Genomic DNA, 15559 nt, shown 5'->3' with positions numbered 1-15559 from the left:
CCTTCCAACCCAACCATTTTACGATTCTACCGCATGCCTGGGGTACTGTGGGGTGGGAAGGGGTGGGAAAAAGCCAAGGGAAGGAGTGTGCATACACCAGGTCCCCTCAGGGAGGCAGCGAGGCAGTTGGAGCCATGGGTCAGCTGCTCCCCAGCAATTAAAATCATGGCTTTGAAGGAAAATGTGTGGGCTCCTTTCATCCTGCCAGCCGGGGAAGATAACGAGCCTCCTCCCACATCCCCTCCTGCTTCCTTCCCCTGCCCGTTCCCAAGACATGCCCAGGTGTGCTAATTATTTTGCTAATGAGAGTTGTGCTTTTTAATGAGCTGCTTGCATGCCTGGGAACGGTCACCGTCACGCCACGTGTGCCCAAGTGCAGCCAACCAAGAGCTCTGGGTCCCCTTCGGCCAGGACTGAGCTGAGCAGTACACATGTGTATGGTGGACATCACACACCTGTCAGTGCTTCCAGTCCCTCTGGACAGGCTTTTCATCAGGGCCTGATGTGACAGCACAAGGGGTGATGGTTTGAAACTAAAAGAGGAGATTTAGACTAGGCAGAAGGAAGACATTTTTGATACTGAGGGTAGTGAGACACTAGCCCAGGTTGTCCAGAGAGGTGGTAGATGCCCCATCCCTGCAAACATTCCAGATCAGGTTGTTTGGAGCTCTGAGCAACCTGATCTATTTGCAGATGTCCCTGCTGACTGCCTGGGGATTGGACTAGGTCCCTTCCAACCCAAACAAGTCTGTGATTATAGCAACCCTGGGGTTGACAAGAACCTTGAGTTTCTCCTTCTCCAGGAAAAGCCATCCCTTTCTCCAGACATATAACTTGCATTATGGGAGAGAGAAATTCATGGAGACGAGAGCTTAGCAGCCACTTCACCCTGCCCAAGGCACGAGCCAAAGTGCTTGGCTGCTCAGCTTCCACGAGCAGAGGAACACAGGGACCAATGATCCTAGAAAAAGCCCCAGAATCCCATACTAGTGGGGATTGGAAAGGACCTCTGGAGATCTTCTAGTCCAAACCCCCTCCTAAAGCAGGGTTACCCACAGCAGGTTGCCTAGGATCACAATGCCTAGGTGGGCTTGGAATCTCTCCAGAGAAGGAGACACCAGAACCTCTCTGAGCAGCCTGCTCCAGGGCTCCAGCACCCTCCCAGCAAATAATTTTTTCCTTGTGCTCAGATGGAACCTTCTGGGTTCCAGTTTGTGCCTGTTGCCCCTTGTTCTGCCACTGAGCACCACTGAGAAGAGTCTGGCCTCATCCTCTTGCCCCCCACCCTTTAGCTATTGGTCATCATTGATCAGATCCCATCTCAGGCTGCTTTTCTCTGGGTTAAACACCCCCAGGTCTCTCAACCTTTCCTCCTCACAGAGATGCTTCATTTCCGTCAGCATCTTTGTAGCCTCTTTTGTACTCTCTCCAGGAGAATTCATCTGAAGGGTGTTTATGGCTCTGATTTTGGTGCCCTAGTCATCCCTTGGTGTGCCACAGCAGGATGCTGGGACACAGCCATCTCCTCCCTGGCAGCCCCTCTGCCACACAGCCAACCGAGCACGTCTCTGCTTGGCAGTGAAGCGCAGCTCTGCAGGAGCTCAGGAGGATACCAGCAGGCATCTCCCCATCCTTCCCAAGAAATGAAGGCAGAGGATAAGGATAAGATCCTTTGCCTTCCAGTGCCTCTCCCTTTGGTGCTAGCTGCTACCAACAGCTTCAAAGCTTTGCTCTCCCCTGCAGAGTGTTTATGCAAGCCCAGCTCTTCCTTACTCAGCAGCTCTGCCTCTCATGAACTCACGGCGACATCCAGATCTGCTGACTGACAAGCTGAGAATATTTTACTTCTTTTCTCCTTCTCCTTTTTTTCTTTTCATTCTTTTTAATTTTTTTTTTGCCTTGATCAGCCACAAACACCCAGCAGAGCAGTGGGAAATGAAGAGAATAGCTTACTGGCTTCTCCCTCCCCAGCAAAGCTACCCCCAAAGTCCCAGTCCCACCAACCCTGCTATGATGCTGACTGTGATGCCTTCCTTACATCCATGTCAAGGGCAGCAGAGCCCCACTGGGAGGTAGGTGTCCTCCAGCACTTCCAGGCAGGGCTGAGCATCCCCATGGCTGTGAGGTGACCCACTGACACAGTTCTCCTGGTGTATCTTAGGTCTGCCAGGACCCACCAGCACCTCCCCCAGGTCTGCATCTTCCTGCATACACACCTGCATTGCCATGCACACTGCCAGAGAAACCATGGGTATGCTCTAAAACTCTCCCGAGAGCTCTGGGACCTCATAGGAGACAACCCTGAAGATACCTTCCAAAACACCTTGCTATCCATGTTCCTCTGTTAGTAGCTGTCTGGAGTCCATCCCCTGGGAAGGGTAGATTCCAAAGCCGGGCACACTGGCAGCTGCCCCATTAGAAGAATCATGGGTCCAGCCAAACTCACCTGTGAGAAACTCAGGGTCAGGCATGGGGTCAGAAAGCTCCTCTTGGCACTGGTTCTCCAGGGGCACTGTGGCCACAACCAGCCCATCTGGCAGCTGCTGCTCCAGGCCCCGGGCAAAGTTGTTCTGCCTGTAAGTTAATTGCAGAGGACAGGGCAGGGCTGGAGGACAGGGGAACTGCCCCACCACCCAGTGACTCATCCCAAAAGCCACCCAGCACCAAGCCTTTCTTTTGTGAATGAGTTACAAAGATGCCTAGTCTCAATGGAAAGCTTCAGATAAACCCTTCCCACCAGTCCCTACATCTGCTGCAAAGCTTGGCCATACATGGATTGATTGTTCAGGCAGTTTGCTAAGGTCCACCCCTAGTCTGCTTCCCATGCCTTCTTCTTGGAGAGGACAGCAAGGTCTGACTGTACTGGGGGTCATCTCCCCACATCATCAACTCACCTGAATGTTCCTTTGAGCACCTGCCCTGGGGCCACCTCCTTGGAATGGTTGTTGTAGCCATAGAAGAGCTCTCCAAAGAGCGTCTGGTTCATGGGCAGCTCGCGGGGCTCACCGCAGTCCCCTGCCTCAGGGCACGACTCCGAGATGAGCTGGCATGAGCGCCCATCCGTGCCCAGCTTGTAGTCTTCAATGCACCTGGTAAGACAGAATGGGGTCCACCATCAGCTGTGGCCCCTGTTGGTGCAGACTGGGACCATCAGACCACCCCAGCAGTGACACCAGGAAAGGAGGAGGCCTCCCTCCTAAGCTACCCAACCCTATGAGCGTAGGGTGGCAGCAGCAAGGTACAGCAGCGCCTAGGGGATGCCCCTATGGCCAAGGCAGTGATGGGGCACTCACCCACAGAACATGAGGATGTTGTAGAGCAGAGGCTCCTCAGGCAAGGGGACCATCTGCTGCAGGCACAGCTGCTCACAGCCCCCATTGAAGCCATCTGAGCAGTCCACACCGATGTGACGGTCATAGCAGCCCGTGCCATCCTTCATGGGACTTAGTCCTGTTGGGCACTGGTGAGGGGGAAGCAAGAAGTGAAGCCTCCAGGGAAGAAATCTGGCCCCAGAGGTGAAATGGAGGGAGGGCTCTGGTACTGCTCTCCATTGGAAACTGCAACCTGAGCAATGCTCAGGGGCTGTGAGATGCTGACAGTGACACCATCCATGGCTGCAGATATTCCTCCTGCCTCTTCTGCCCCTGGGGAGTGCAGCCCCTGAGGTAGGAGAACGCCTTGAGCTTCCCACCACCAAGGTAATGTGCTGGTGTCAACTTCACTCATGGGCACCCAGCTCTAGTGACCACAAATGCAACACTGCCCTTCCCAAACCCACTGACTGCCCACATTCAGCCTCCCTGTCCCAATGTCTGGCTCTGGTGGCATCACAGCAGGATGCCTCAGTCCTGCAGACCACCCCCTCCCCATTCTGGGGCACGTGCTTTCGCTGCACAGCAAAGCAGATGCAGCAGTGACATGGGATACGCATGAGTGATGTGGGAGCTCCTGGAGAGGCAGAAAGCAGATGGGCTCTTGCTCTCTCATATGTACACAAGTGCAGGATGGAGGAGATGCCAGCCCCAAAATATCTCTTCCCACTTAATGAACAATCCCAAAACTCCCATCCTGACACACCAAAGGAGACTGGAAGGTCCCCGGGGGCCACGCACCACGCAGCCCGTCGAGTCCAGCTTGCGGTCCGAGATGCAGCGGAAATTCTTGCTGCAGCCCCCGTTGTCCCGGGAGCAGTCGCGGACGGGGCCGAAGGAGTCAAGAAGGACCTCCAGGCTGTCGAAGGAGGAGGAGGTCATCAGCTCTTCCCTGTGAGGAGGAGGAGGAGGAGGAGGAGGAGGTGTGTCACTGTTCTGATGAGATGTTGTGAACGCTTGCAGAGTTGAGGCTTTCGGGTGGTTTTTTCTGGAGCTCAAGTTTCCCTCGGGCTGACAGAAAGCTGAACAACAGCTGAGCTTTTAGAGGAATGCAGAAGGTACCGAGATGATGGGTGCTACCTCTGAAGGCTCAGCTTTGCAGGTGCGAAAGAAGGGCAGCTTAATGGACCCATTAATCTGCACCTGCAAAATGCAGGGTGGAGGTCCCAGCTCTCATCAAACCTCGTGTGCTTTCAGTTGATCCTCTCACCCCAGGGACACACCACCAGTTTATTTGCTGAAACACCTCCAAAACACCCTCACCCTGCCACCACACCTACCTGACCTCCACTGCATCCTCCATCACTGTCATATCGGTCTTGCACTTGGCTGAGGGATTGATGGCCAGCTCGGCTGGTGGGATGACAAAGCTCTTGCTCAGTGGTAGCCACATACCTTCCCCCAAGGTATAAGTGAACCTGCCAGGGAGAGCAGCAAAGGGTGGCATGATGGGAAAAGCTGAGCCTGGAGGGTTGCCTCCATTCAAACCCAAGCCCTGAGTCATACTTTTGAGCTCCAAATTGTGCTCACCAGGTTGCCTTTACCACTTACCGGAAAATCTTGTCAGATGGCTGCTCACCCAGCACCAAGTCAAAGCCACGCTGGAAGATGGTGTATGGCCAAGGTCTGGAAGAGAAATCCAGGAGCATCACACTGGCATCATGCCCCTGATGACATTCACAGCCCAAAACACTTCCCCTGCTTACCCTCAGCTCATGGGTAGAGGGGGTCCTGGGACAAGATGGATTCAACCAAGGCAGGTCAAGGTGATGAAATAGCCCCACAGCCAAGATCTTAGTTTGGGGGTTCCTATAGCATTAGATCCTCACCTCTGCCTCAAGCTTCTACAGATCAGGGTGAGAGTATCAGGTGCTGCCACCAAGCCTGAGGATTTTCTCCTGAGGCAAGCACAGCTTTCCTGCACAAGCACTTGAATTTCTAATCTGAAGTAATTGCAGCTAGCACAGAAAGAAACCCCAACAAAACAAACCAAAGCAAAAAGCTCCCACAAAAATCAAATTCCTGATAGTAGGATTACGTGTCCTCTCTGGGATACAATGGCACGTTCCCCTGGGGCTGGCTGGGAGCGAGGGATTGCATTCAACCCACAGATTGGATTGCCCTGAATGAGGTCAGCTTTGGCCACGGGGATGTGCTCCTCGCGCCTCGCCGACGCCGTCAACGCTTCGCACCTCTGCCTCCCAGCGCTCCTGCAGATGGGTTTTTATTCTTGCTTCTCAGGAGCACGCCAGGCAGAGGACAAAAGCAGAGGCAAGGTATTGTTCTCCATCAACTCGGGTGGAAAAGCAGTTTGGAAGAGCTAATTTAGGCTTGCAGCAAGTGCTGTGGAGGCATGATGGCTGCTGGACCTCTGCCAGATGGCATGTCTGGCAGCCCATGGATGCCAACATGTCCAGGGCATGCAGCAGGTAGGGTTTGGACCTGCCTGAGAGATGGAAATCAGCACCCAGGCCACATTGCATCTACCCAAGGTGCAATTTCCAACTGTGGCTAAAACTTCTGTGATAGTGGCCTTCCAGTACCTGAGGGGGGGCCTACAAGAAAGCTGGGGAGGGACTTTTTACAAGGACTTGTAGTGATAGGACAAGGGGGAATGGATTGAAGCTTGAGGAGGGCAAATTTAGACTGGAGATTAGAAAGAAATTCTTTACAGTGAAGGTGGTGAGACACTAAAACATACTGCCCAGAAAAGTTGTGGATGCCCCCTTGAGCAGGCCTTGAGCAACCTGGTCTAGAGGAAAATATCCCTGTCCATGGCAGGGAGATTGGAACTAGATGATCTTTAAGGTCCCTTCCAACCCAAACCATTCTATGATTCTATGGCTTTGAGTTGGAAAGAGGTTTTCAAGCTCCAGGAAGGAGCCATGTGGCATCTCTCCAGCCTACCTCATTGTGTCTCTATTCAAGGTCAAAAAAGGCCTCTTAAAAGGAATGTTCAGCCCTCAGCTACATGCCTACATGGCAGGGGACAGCCAATGCTATCAGGCACTGCTTAGTCTGTGAGGACATGGGAACTTCTGCAGATAAGCCTGGAGGTGGTCTCCATACAAGACCCCAGCTCAACAAGAGGCACCCATCCACCCTGAACTCTGAGAAACACCTCTGGGCATTTTCCACCCACACCCCCTTGCTGACTTGTTGTGACTGTTTGAGGCTGTGCCTTTAAGGAAGGGACACTCTGGCTGAATATTTTGTAAACATACTGTATTCTAAAGGAATTTCATTGGTAGATTAGGTGGGAGTAAGATCTTAAGACCCGGGGCGGCTGGAACTTTCGGGCAGTTTCGCTTCCTTCGCTCACCCTTCTAGCTGACTGGCCAAAATAACAGATAAGCATTACTAAGCTACTAACCCTCCTGTACTAGGCCTCCGCTTTGTTAACTGCCCTTTTCTCTTTCTAACCCTCTTTGGGGAAGAAGCCCCCTCTGTTAGGGGGTCCTATTCCTGTTTTTGCTTCTTTGCTGCATATTTCTGTATATATTGTACATTTTGTATATTTGTGTACATAAGTTCCCTGCCATCATTGCTTTGTAAATACAGCATTTTTCCCTTACGCTTCACCGGCTGAGTTGGCTGTGGCTATTTCTTCTTAGTGGGGGAGGGGAAGCTGGGCCTTCTCTTTCAACCCACACTTGTGCCTTCTGCTGCAGAAGCTGGAGCGAGATCTCCTCCAGGCACACCTCACTTCCTCCATCACTGCCTCTCTGCCTCTGCTGCTGTTTCATCCCCTCCTTCCTCTCCCATGCACACAAGTGTGGCTCCCTCCTTGCTTTCTGTGATCACTGGAGGCATCTCACTGCTCTGGTTTTTGTTGCTCTTGGCAGGTATTTTGGTTACATGGTCTCGGCAGCTCACAAAGGCAAGAGGGACTTGATCAGAAACAGCTCTGCAGCAGATCAGGTTAGATTAAATGGACCAGAAATGACAGCTCTTGGCTCCCTGCCAGGCCTTCCACTCTTGGGATCTGAAACAACACAACAGGGGTTCACCAGGGCAGCTGAGAACCAGCAAACTCCCCACACTCAACAAGTTCCCATGGCCAAAGCACTGCCAGTAAATCCCCATGATGACCTTCAGGCCTCTTCAATTTTCCAGTTGGACCACCAGTTACACTTTGCTTCAGAGCTGGACTAGAGCTGAAGATCCCAGAATGAGCTCTCCAGACTGCTGCTGCTGATGCTCTAGCCCACCTCAGCAGGTCCCTGGCCACACTGGTATTGAAGCCCCAAATAGACAAAGCCAGAGTGACTTCAAGTGTGCTCCTGCTGATGCTCACGCCCTGCTAAGCTCTTCTAGACAAGATGGATGGGATGGATGGAAGCAAAGTCTGGTGCCTGCAGGATGTGACCACCATGAGCTAAACTAAAGCAGTCAGAGGGGAGCTGGCAGGGAGGTCAGAGAGGGGCTGCAGAAGGTGGCACTGAGAAGTCCACTGTCTGTGAGTGTGGCTGAAATGCCACTGCAGGAGGAGGTGGTCAGCTGTTAGGCACTGGAATAGGTGACTTCACATTTGGTTCCCTCACTTCCTGTGCTCCTAGGGATCTCCAACCAGTGAGCAGAGCAATGAGAGCCATGCCAAACCCCATAAAGGCATCAGGTGCATGTTGGAAAAGAGTGGCATGGACAAAGGTGCTCACACATCCCCTCATAAATGGCCAGGATGAACACACCAGAAGCATCATCACAGCACCTGCACCCCTCCTGCAGCTCTAGGACCACCCCCCCCCCCCTAAGTGGGGACCTATGAAGACCCAGCACCACCCTGATGGGGGGTGAGCAGAGAGCTAATGTGACGTGAGCATTGAGCTGCTGACTTCCACCACCAGCGATGAGCAACCTGGCTCCTCCCTGGCTTCACCTCACTTTGCAACAGCTTTGCCTGGGCTTCAGCTGCCGCTGCCTCTCCCCACCCCACCTCCCCGCTCCCTGCCAGCCCTTCCAAGCAGCTCTTTATTAAAAATGCTAATGCTGGCACTTTCTCCCTGGGCTGCCCGTAAATCTGCGAGGAGAATGGGGCAGGAGGAGGAGGCGGATGGGTGATTTGGTGAAAGGATCTGAAAGAAAGAGGAGCTTTTTATCTGGCTGTCCTTCAAGCTCACAAAGCCGTGGCACACAGCAGGGGATGGAGAGAGGCAGAGGGGAGAGAGGAAAAAAACCAAAAAGGATAGAAAAGGGTGGGAAAAAAACCATAAAAACAGAAAATAAAAAGCCTTTAAGCAGGAAAAGTGCTGTCCTTGGCATATCAGTGTTCCCCCAGCTCTTCTGTGGGGTAGAGAGAGGGTGGTGCATGGGGATGGGACAGGAGGAGCAGGTGCATGGCCAGAGAGGGGGATATCTGGGTGCAGAAGAGGCACTGTGGGGAGGGGAGGTGGGGGAGCAGGGCATGGGCCTGCTGCACTAATTCTGGTCCTGTGCTGGCAAAAATGTCTTCAAGCCTGAGGGGTGGAGAAAGGAGTAACTTGTCCTGCATGGGAGAGGGGTTGGAGTGGTCCCTGTTTGCCAGCTGCTTGAAGCACATCCAAACAGATTCACCTCATTGCCTTAAACAAACCTAAAACTTCCCCATGCCAGGGAGAAGCCCACTACTAGTCTCATCTGGAGTGGCTAAAGGAACCGGGTTGTTTAGGCTGGAGAAGAGGAGGCTGAGGGGAGACCTCACTCTCTGCAACTCCCTTAAAGGAGGCTGGAGGCAGGTGGGAGTTGGTCTCTTCTCTCTAGCAACAAGTGACAGGACGAGAGGAAACAGCCTCAAGTTGCACCAGGGGAGGCTTAGGTTGGACATCATGAACAATTTCCTCATGGAATTGATTGTCAAGCCCCAGAAAAGGCTGTCCAGGGCAATTTTGGAGTCCCCATTCTTGGAGGGATTTCAAAGCTGTGTAGATATGGCACTGAGGGACGTGGTTTAGTGGTGACCTGGCAGAGTTGAGTTAATGGTTGGACTCAATGATCTTAAAGGTCTCTTCCAACCAAAATGATTCTATGATTCAAAGTTGAAAGGGTACATTGATAAAGACCCCTAAAATGCAGAGCATCTTCAGTCTGATTGGGGTGTCTGAAAATGGCACCTGGGCAAGCCCATCACATATGGATGGGAAACCATGGTGGATCTAAGGGCTGAGATGGAGAAGTACAAATGTGGGCAGGTAACAGTTTATTAACTAAAGGCAGAATGAGTGGATTTGACTTTTGTCCACTCATAGCACAAAATAACTACAGGGATTTGGTTTGATGAGCAAAGATGAAGCAGGGCTGGTTGGATTGCTGGAAACTTCATCCTACCCAGGAAATGTTCTAGAGGAAGAGCCGAAAAGCAGCCAATTAACAGCGCATGTGAAAGTAGGAAGCCAGACTGTGAACACACAAACAGCACCAGCTAGACTTGCTTAAAACAGCTGAACAGCAGTACACACACCCTCAAAAAAAAGAAGAAAAAAAGCAGCTGATTAAATGTTATCTGCTACCCAGGATCAAAAAGATCTTAGTTTTTGAAAGAGCAATGAAGATTTAGGGACTCAGCATGCTGGGGAGAAGATGTACTGGGGAGACACGGATCTCAGCGTGGTACCCAAAATGCACACCACACACTAAGCCTCACTGCCATCACCAATAAAGGTCAAAGATGAGCTCATCTTCATGAGCAAAATTGGATGCTGCTGAGGGAACAGACACCAAGTCAGCCTGTAATCACCCCAAAGAAAATCAAACCAACAGCAAACCTACCTAAACCAACGGGCTGACGTGACCTCTCAGAGAAAACCACAGAAGAGCTCACAGCCAGACCATGCCATTCCCAAGCACACCAAGGGATGTGGCAGAGTCCCTCAGGTCATCCTTTGCTGACCTCTCCTTAGCAAAGAGCTGTAATGGCTTCACCAGGAACTTGCCACCCGGCCTGTGCTACCGATAGCTGCAGCGCATTGCTTCAATATTGGAGGGGTTAGGAGCAGATTAGACAAAACGATTCAGATACAGCTGATCTCACCTTGGGATGGGGGGAAGAGATTAGAGGATTTGCAGACATCTCTTTCAGGTGAGCCTGTGGGTCACCTTCTTAGGTTAGAGCTGGGAGCAAGTTGAATCTGCACGACAAAAGACAGCGTGGCCTGGCAGCAAAACCTCCACCCAAAAAAGCATAGAGTTACAAGTTGCTCTCTCAGATGGGCTCTGACAAGATGGTTCTCATGGACCAAAAAGAGTTCTTCACATAAATGACACTGTGGAGGTCACCTTGGGCAGGTACAGACTGCCACCATCACAAGCTCTTGCAGGCAGAGCTGCGCCAAGCAGCACCTGGACACCAGAAAGAGATCCCCGGCCAGCAAAAAATCCTCTTTTAACAGCAGCATCATGACACTTGGTGTGGACATGCTCTCGAGAGCCCCTATAAATAATGGAAGGCAAGGATGGGTCAGAGTGGTTTCAGCTGCTACCATCTTCTGAATCAGAAATCTGACTGGTTCAAGGAAGAGACACAAAATTCACAGAAGTGCTATTTCAAACAGCTCAAAAGAGGAGCTCTCAAAAGGGTGGTGCTTAAAAAGCCCTGATAGTACAGAACTCAAGCCTTCTAAAGACCCTGAGAAAGGGCAGAAGGACTTTGATGGCCTCAGCACAGACTAGGGCTGTGTTGCTGCTTGGGGGAAAAAAGATCTGCAAGGTTTCTCTGCCCCAAACACAAAGGTATGTTGGAAATGCTGCATGTAACTCATCATGGCCAACTTTGGTATAGAAGAAGGGACCCAAGATGATTTTTTTCCTGCCCAGGTATGGACAGTGTTGCAGGAGGAAAGGCAAAGGCTCAAGGATGAGCATGGAGAAGGCTCCTGTTGGGGGCATGGGATGGAGCTGGGTTTGAAAAGTAACCTCAAGTCCCCTGGAGGAACAGAATGGGTCCTGAGCACCTTTTGGGTTGGCATGGCTGTGACTAAAGCTGGGTGCAGATAGGTCCACAGGGCAGGAAAGGGTTTGTCCTTTTTCCCAGTTCACCTGAAAGTAGCTTTTTCTCCACATTCCCTCAAGACAATGAAGCAGCTAGATGGAGAACAAGCTGGAGAAGGGCAATGTGCATGGGAAGAAAAGTATGAAGCTGCAGTCCCACACTCAGGAGCAAAGGAGAAGCAGAGGGGTAGGAAGCAAATACTTATCCATCTGTATTCATTTTTACCACCTGCCTCAATAGGCACAGTTGTTTGCCACCTTGCTTTTTGCAGGACAGTGGCTACAACAGGCTGGTGATTCTGACTAAGGCACTGCCTGCCACCAAAGCCACCTGTGGTCATGGGTGGCCATAGGCTCTTTCCAACTCATTATGAGACATTCCTAAACCCAAAACAGGCAGGTCCCTGGCAGGAGAAATACCCCAGTCCCCATTTAACAGTGCCTCTGACTAGATGGGCACAGAGGAGCTGAAGACACCTGTGTTGGACACTTGTCCTCTGGGGACAAACAGGGCAGGGAGCTGTATTTCTGCCTGTAGTTTCCCACCCCAGCAGCAGTAGCTCGCAGTGGTTTGTGGGTCTGACCACACCATCCCCAGCACAGGGCCACCTGTGTCATGAACTTCACCCAGTCCTCAGCCTGGCTTGGGGCACACACAACCACCACCCCGGTCTCACGCTGGGTTTAATTGCTAAACTGGTTTTAAAATTAAAACAACCAGAGATGGGGGCTGGAGATGGAGCTGCAGTGCTCTCCCCAGGCCCCAGATCAAAGGGCTGGCCAGTGTGGACAACCCCCCATGGCTGCCATCCTCCAGCACAGTGGCACAGCAGGGATACTGCCAAGCCCAGCTTTTGATGGTTTTCCCTCCCTGCTGTGAAGACTAATGACTTCAGAGAGGCCATCTTGCCATGCACAGGGCTGCAGCAGATCCAGCTGTGCACAGACACAGCAGGAGGAAAAAGGGGGTTAATAGTTCTGGTGCACCTCAGACCTATGGGTTTGGGGGTGTCTTGGCTTTCTGCACACTGTTTCCAGCCATGCCTGGGAGTCCCCATCTGCACATCAAAGACCCATGAGTGTCAAGGACCAGATGAAGCATTCCCCAAGGGTCAAAGAGAGATGGGAATCCTCCACTAAACTGCTGTTGAATCACCAGAAATATTCCCCATTGCACTTCCAGGGGTGTAAAGCTGTGGAGCAGGTTGCTGCTTCAGGCCATGGTATCAAAGTCATCTAATCCACACAGTTCCAATGATGCTTCCCTATTCTGCAGCCTCCTCCCTCCTCTGCTGGGGACCACAGCCCAACCACAGCCCCTCTGACACCTCACACCCCCAAACTGAAAGCCCCACAAAGCGCAGGATGTCACGGAGAGCACCCACGAGGGGAAGAGAAGCAGTCCCAGTCTTGCCCAGGGTGTTTACTCTGAAACCTAACAATGGCCTCTTGCCATCTCTGACTGCCTCAAAGGATGGGAATCCTCTCCTGCCGCAGCCCTACTGCAGAGCCCAGCTGTGCACCGACGCTGTAATTCACTGAGATGCCTCCAACTCTTTCACCCAGGGGGACCAGCTGCAGCCCTGCTACGCTGCTGTGGAAGCCCAGCAGTCCATGTGAGAGTGGTGCAAGGCTGGGCATGCTGCAGCAGGTACACTCACCCCTGGTTCGTTCCCCACTCATTCCGAATGCAGAGATGCTTATGCACAGGATCCTTCATGTAACCCTCGTAGCAGAGACACTCACCTACAGAGAGAGGTGGGGACATGAGGAACAAGTGAGGACGTGGTTTTCCACAAGCTTCCCTGTTGAACCCACCCTGTGGGCACCCAGAGGCTCCACTCTCACACGTGGAGCCCCTTCCCACCAAAGCTGGGCTGACCAGGCAGAGCTGAGTTCCCAAGCCCAGCCCAAGCATTTCACCACCTACCGGTCTCAGGGTCACACTGATGCTCGCAGGGATCAAGAAGGCGCCGGGCGCAGAGGTCCAGGGCCCAGGGCCCGCTGGAGTTTTGCTGGGAGAAGAGGACAACCTGCGCCGGGTTCAGCCAGTCGCTGGCATCCAGCTGGCTCCCCTCCAGCAGGATGAACCGGCTCCCTGCCGCCAAGAGCCGAGTCAGCAGCTCCTCCCCTCCATCCCATGCAGGTCCCCTGCATCCCATAGCGGACCCCTCCATCTGGGGATGGTCCCTGTCACCCTGTGATGGATCCCTCCATCCCATGACAAAATCAGAAGATGTTCTTGGTTGGAAAAGACCTTTAAGATCATCGAGTCCAGGCATTATCCAACCTGTATCTATCATCCCATAATGGACTGTCACTGTCATTGATCCCTTCCATCCCATGAAGGTCACCTCCATCCTGTAATGGACCCCTTCATCCTCTGATGGTCCCCTCCATCCCCTATCTGTCTTCTCCATCCCAAAACAGTGCCCTCTACCCCACACCAACTCCCTCTCTTCCACAATGAATCCCTCTATCTTGTACCCATCCCCTCTGCCCTAGGATGACCCCCTCCACCCTATGCCTGTAACCTCCATTCCATGACAGCCCCCCTTCTATCCTGTGCCTATTCCCCTGTCCCACAACAGCCATGCCCACCCCACACTCTGTCTCACACCTGTCCTCTCTGTCGCACAATGATGTCCTTTGTCCCATAATGGCCTATTCTATCTCATTCCCACCCCCTCTATTCTATGCTTGCCCTCCCCTGTCTCACAATGGTCCCCTCAGTCCTGTGCCCATCCCATCCATCCTGCCATGTCCTGTACTGGTACCCTTCCATCCCACCCCTGTCCTCTCCATCCTGCCATGTCCTGTACTAGTACCCTTCTATCCCACCCCTGTCCTCTCCATCCTGCATCCATCACCTCTGACCTACAACAACCAAATCCATTCTGCATGATACCTCTTTTCTGTTCCCACCCTCTCTGATCTATATCCCTCCATCCCTCACTCCCACACTGACATTCTCCATCTCACAATTGTCTCCTCCACCCTGCATCCAGCCTGCCTCTGTCCTGGGTATCATTCCCTCCACTACAGATTACAAATGGAGCAGGTGGGGGTGGGCAAGACCATGGGGGACTCACCATCAGCAATGAGGTGCTCAGGGACATGGAGGGTGATCTTGACAACAAGGGGGCAGCTCATGTGGGAAGAGCACACCAGGCTGATGACGCAGCTCGTCACACTGATGAGAGTCAGTGTGGTCTTGTTCACAGGGCTCCGAGGGGACCCCACTGGGAAACATGAAAGCACAGTCAAATTTGAGATCTGGGGGACCTTGACATTTGAGATCTGCACACTTTGGGTGCAGCCAGGGGATCTTGGGGTGCAGAGACCCTGTCCAGCTCCCTGGAAATTCAGCATCAATCCATTCAAGTGAAGTCACTTCACATTTTCAAGAGCATGAAACAGCCTTTGCCATGGGATCCTCCCTCCCTCCTGCTATGCTTGGGATCTTTTCAAGTCCCCACAGCCTGGGCTCTCCCTCAACCCTGCAGCTCAGCGTGCCAAGACCTTTGCATCAAAAGGACTTTAAAGCAGAGCAGAGATACTGAGGGGAAGAAAGGTAAATGCAACATCCTTTTCTTTTGCTCCCCCTCCTCCTTGGCACTTCTGTCAGGGTAATTTTGCCATGACAACAGCCTCCTGCATGCCTTTGAGAAAGCACTGGAGAGCCCTAACCACTCTGGACACACAGGTCTTTGACTTTTAATCTCTCATCTGAAGAAGCTGAGTGGAAAAAGCTGGCTGGAGGCTGAGTGATCCCCTGCAGAGACAAAGCCAGCCTTCCAGCACCCAGCACTGGGGGTAAAGGAGAGGGCTTCCAGTTCCACCACACCCAGAAATGCAAGGCACTATCCAGCAAACAAGGCTTGAGAAGGGAAAACAGACACAAAACTTCCTTCCTGGAGAAGAAAAACAACCAAAGAGATGGTGCAGGGCAGTGGGGTGAGACTCCTGACGGGAAACCAAGCTTGTCCCTATCCTCTGTGGCACATACAGCTGCTACCTGCATGGTGCTGGAGCAAACACTGGAGCTCATGGGCCAGACTTTGAAGTGTATTACTCATGAAAACACACCAAAGCCCAGCAGAAGCCTCCAGTGAAAAAACAGAATATATTCATCCTCTCCTGAGAAACTCCACTGGAGAGCAGCCGCAGCCTGTTGTGGGAGTAAGGGACCGGTACCTGCCCGTGGCAGCCGGGATGGCACCTGG

At 52.5% G+C, this 15559-nt stretch overlaps 1 protein-coding gene across 1 annotated transcript in view; it reads right to left on the bottom strand.

The window, feature by feature from the left end:
• ASTN1 (astrotactin 1) overlaps positions 1–15559 on the bottom strand; it is a 70019-nt gene that overhangs the window by 20975 nt on the left and 33485 nt on the right. The window contains exons 6-14 of the mRNA XM_009904079.2: positions 14426–14575; positions 13264–13431; positions 12995–13079; positions 4923–4997; positions 4652–4789; positions 4113–4263; positions 3294–3460; positions 2895–3089; positions 2447–2574 (exon numbers count right to left, since the gene is read on the bottom strand). Of these exons, the coding sequence (XP_009902381.2) occupies positions 2447–2574; positions 2895–3089; positions 3294–3460; positions 4113–4263; positions 4652–4789; positions 4923–4997; positions 12995–13079; positions 13264–13431; positions 14426–14575 (1257 nt within the window). The remainder of the gene's footprint in view (positions 1–2446; positions 2575–2894; positions 3090–3293; positions 3461–4112; positions 4264–4651; positions 4790–4922; positions 4998–12994; positions 13080–13263; positions 13432–14425; positions 14576–15559) is intronic.

The sequence above is a fragment of the Dryobates pubescens genome, chromosome 11, assembly GCF_014839835.1.
Source record: "Dryobates pubescens isolate bDryPub1 chromosome 11, bDryPub1.pri, whole genome shotgun sequence".
Classification (NCBI taxonomy): domain Eukaryota; kingdom Metazoa; phylum Chordata; class Aves; order Piciformes; family Picidae; genus Dryobates; species Dryobates pubescens.
Note: the sequence above shows the minus strand (reverse complement) of the source record. Positions and strands in the feature narration are given on the sequence as shown.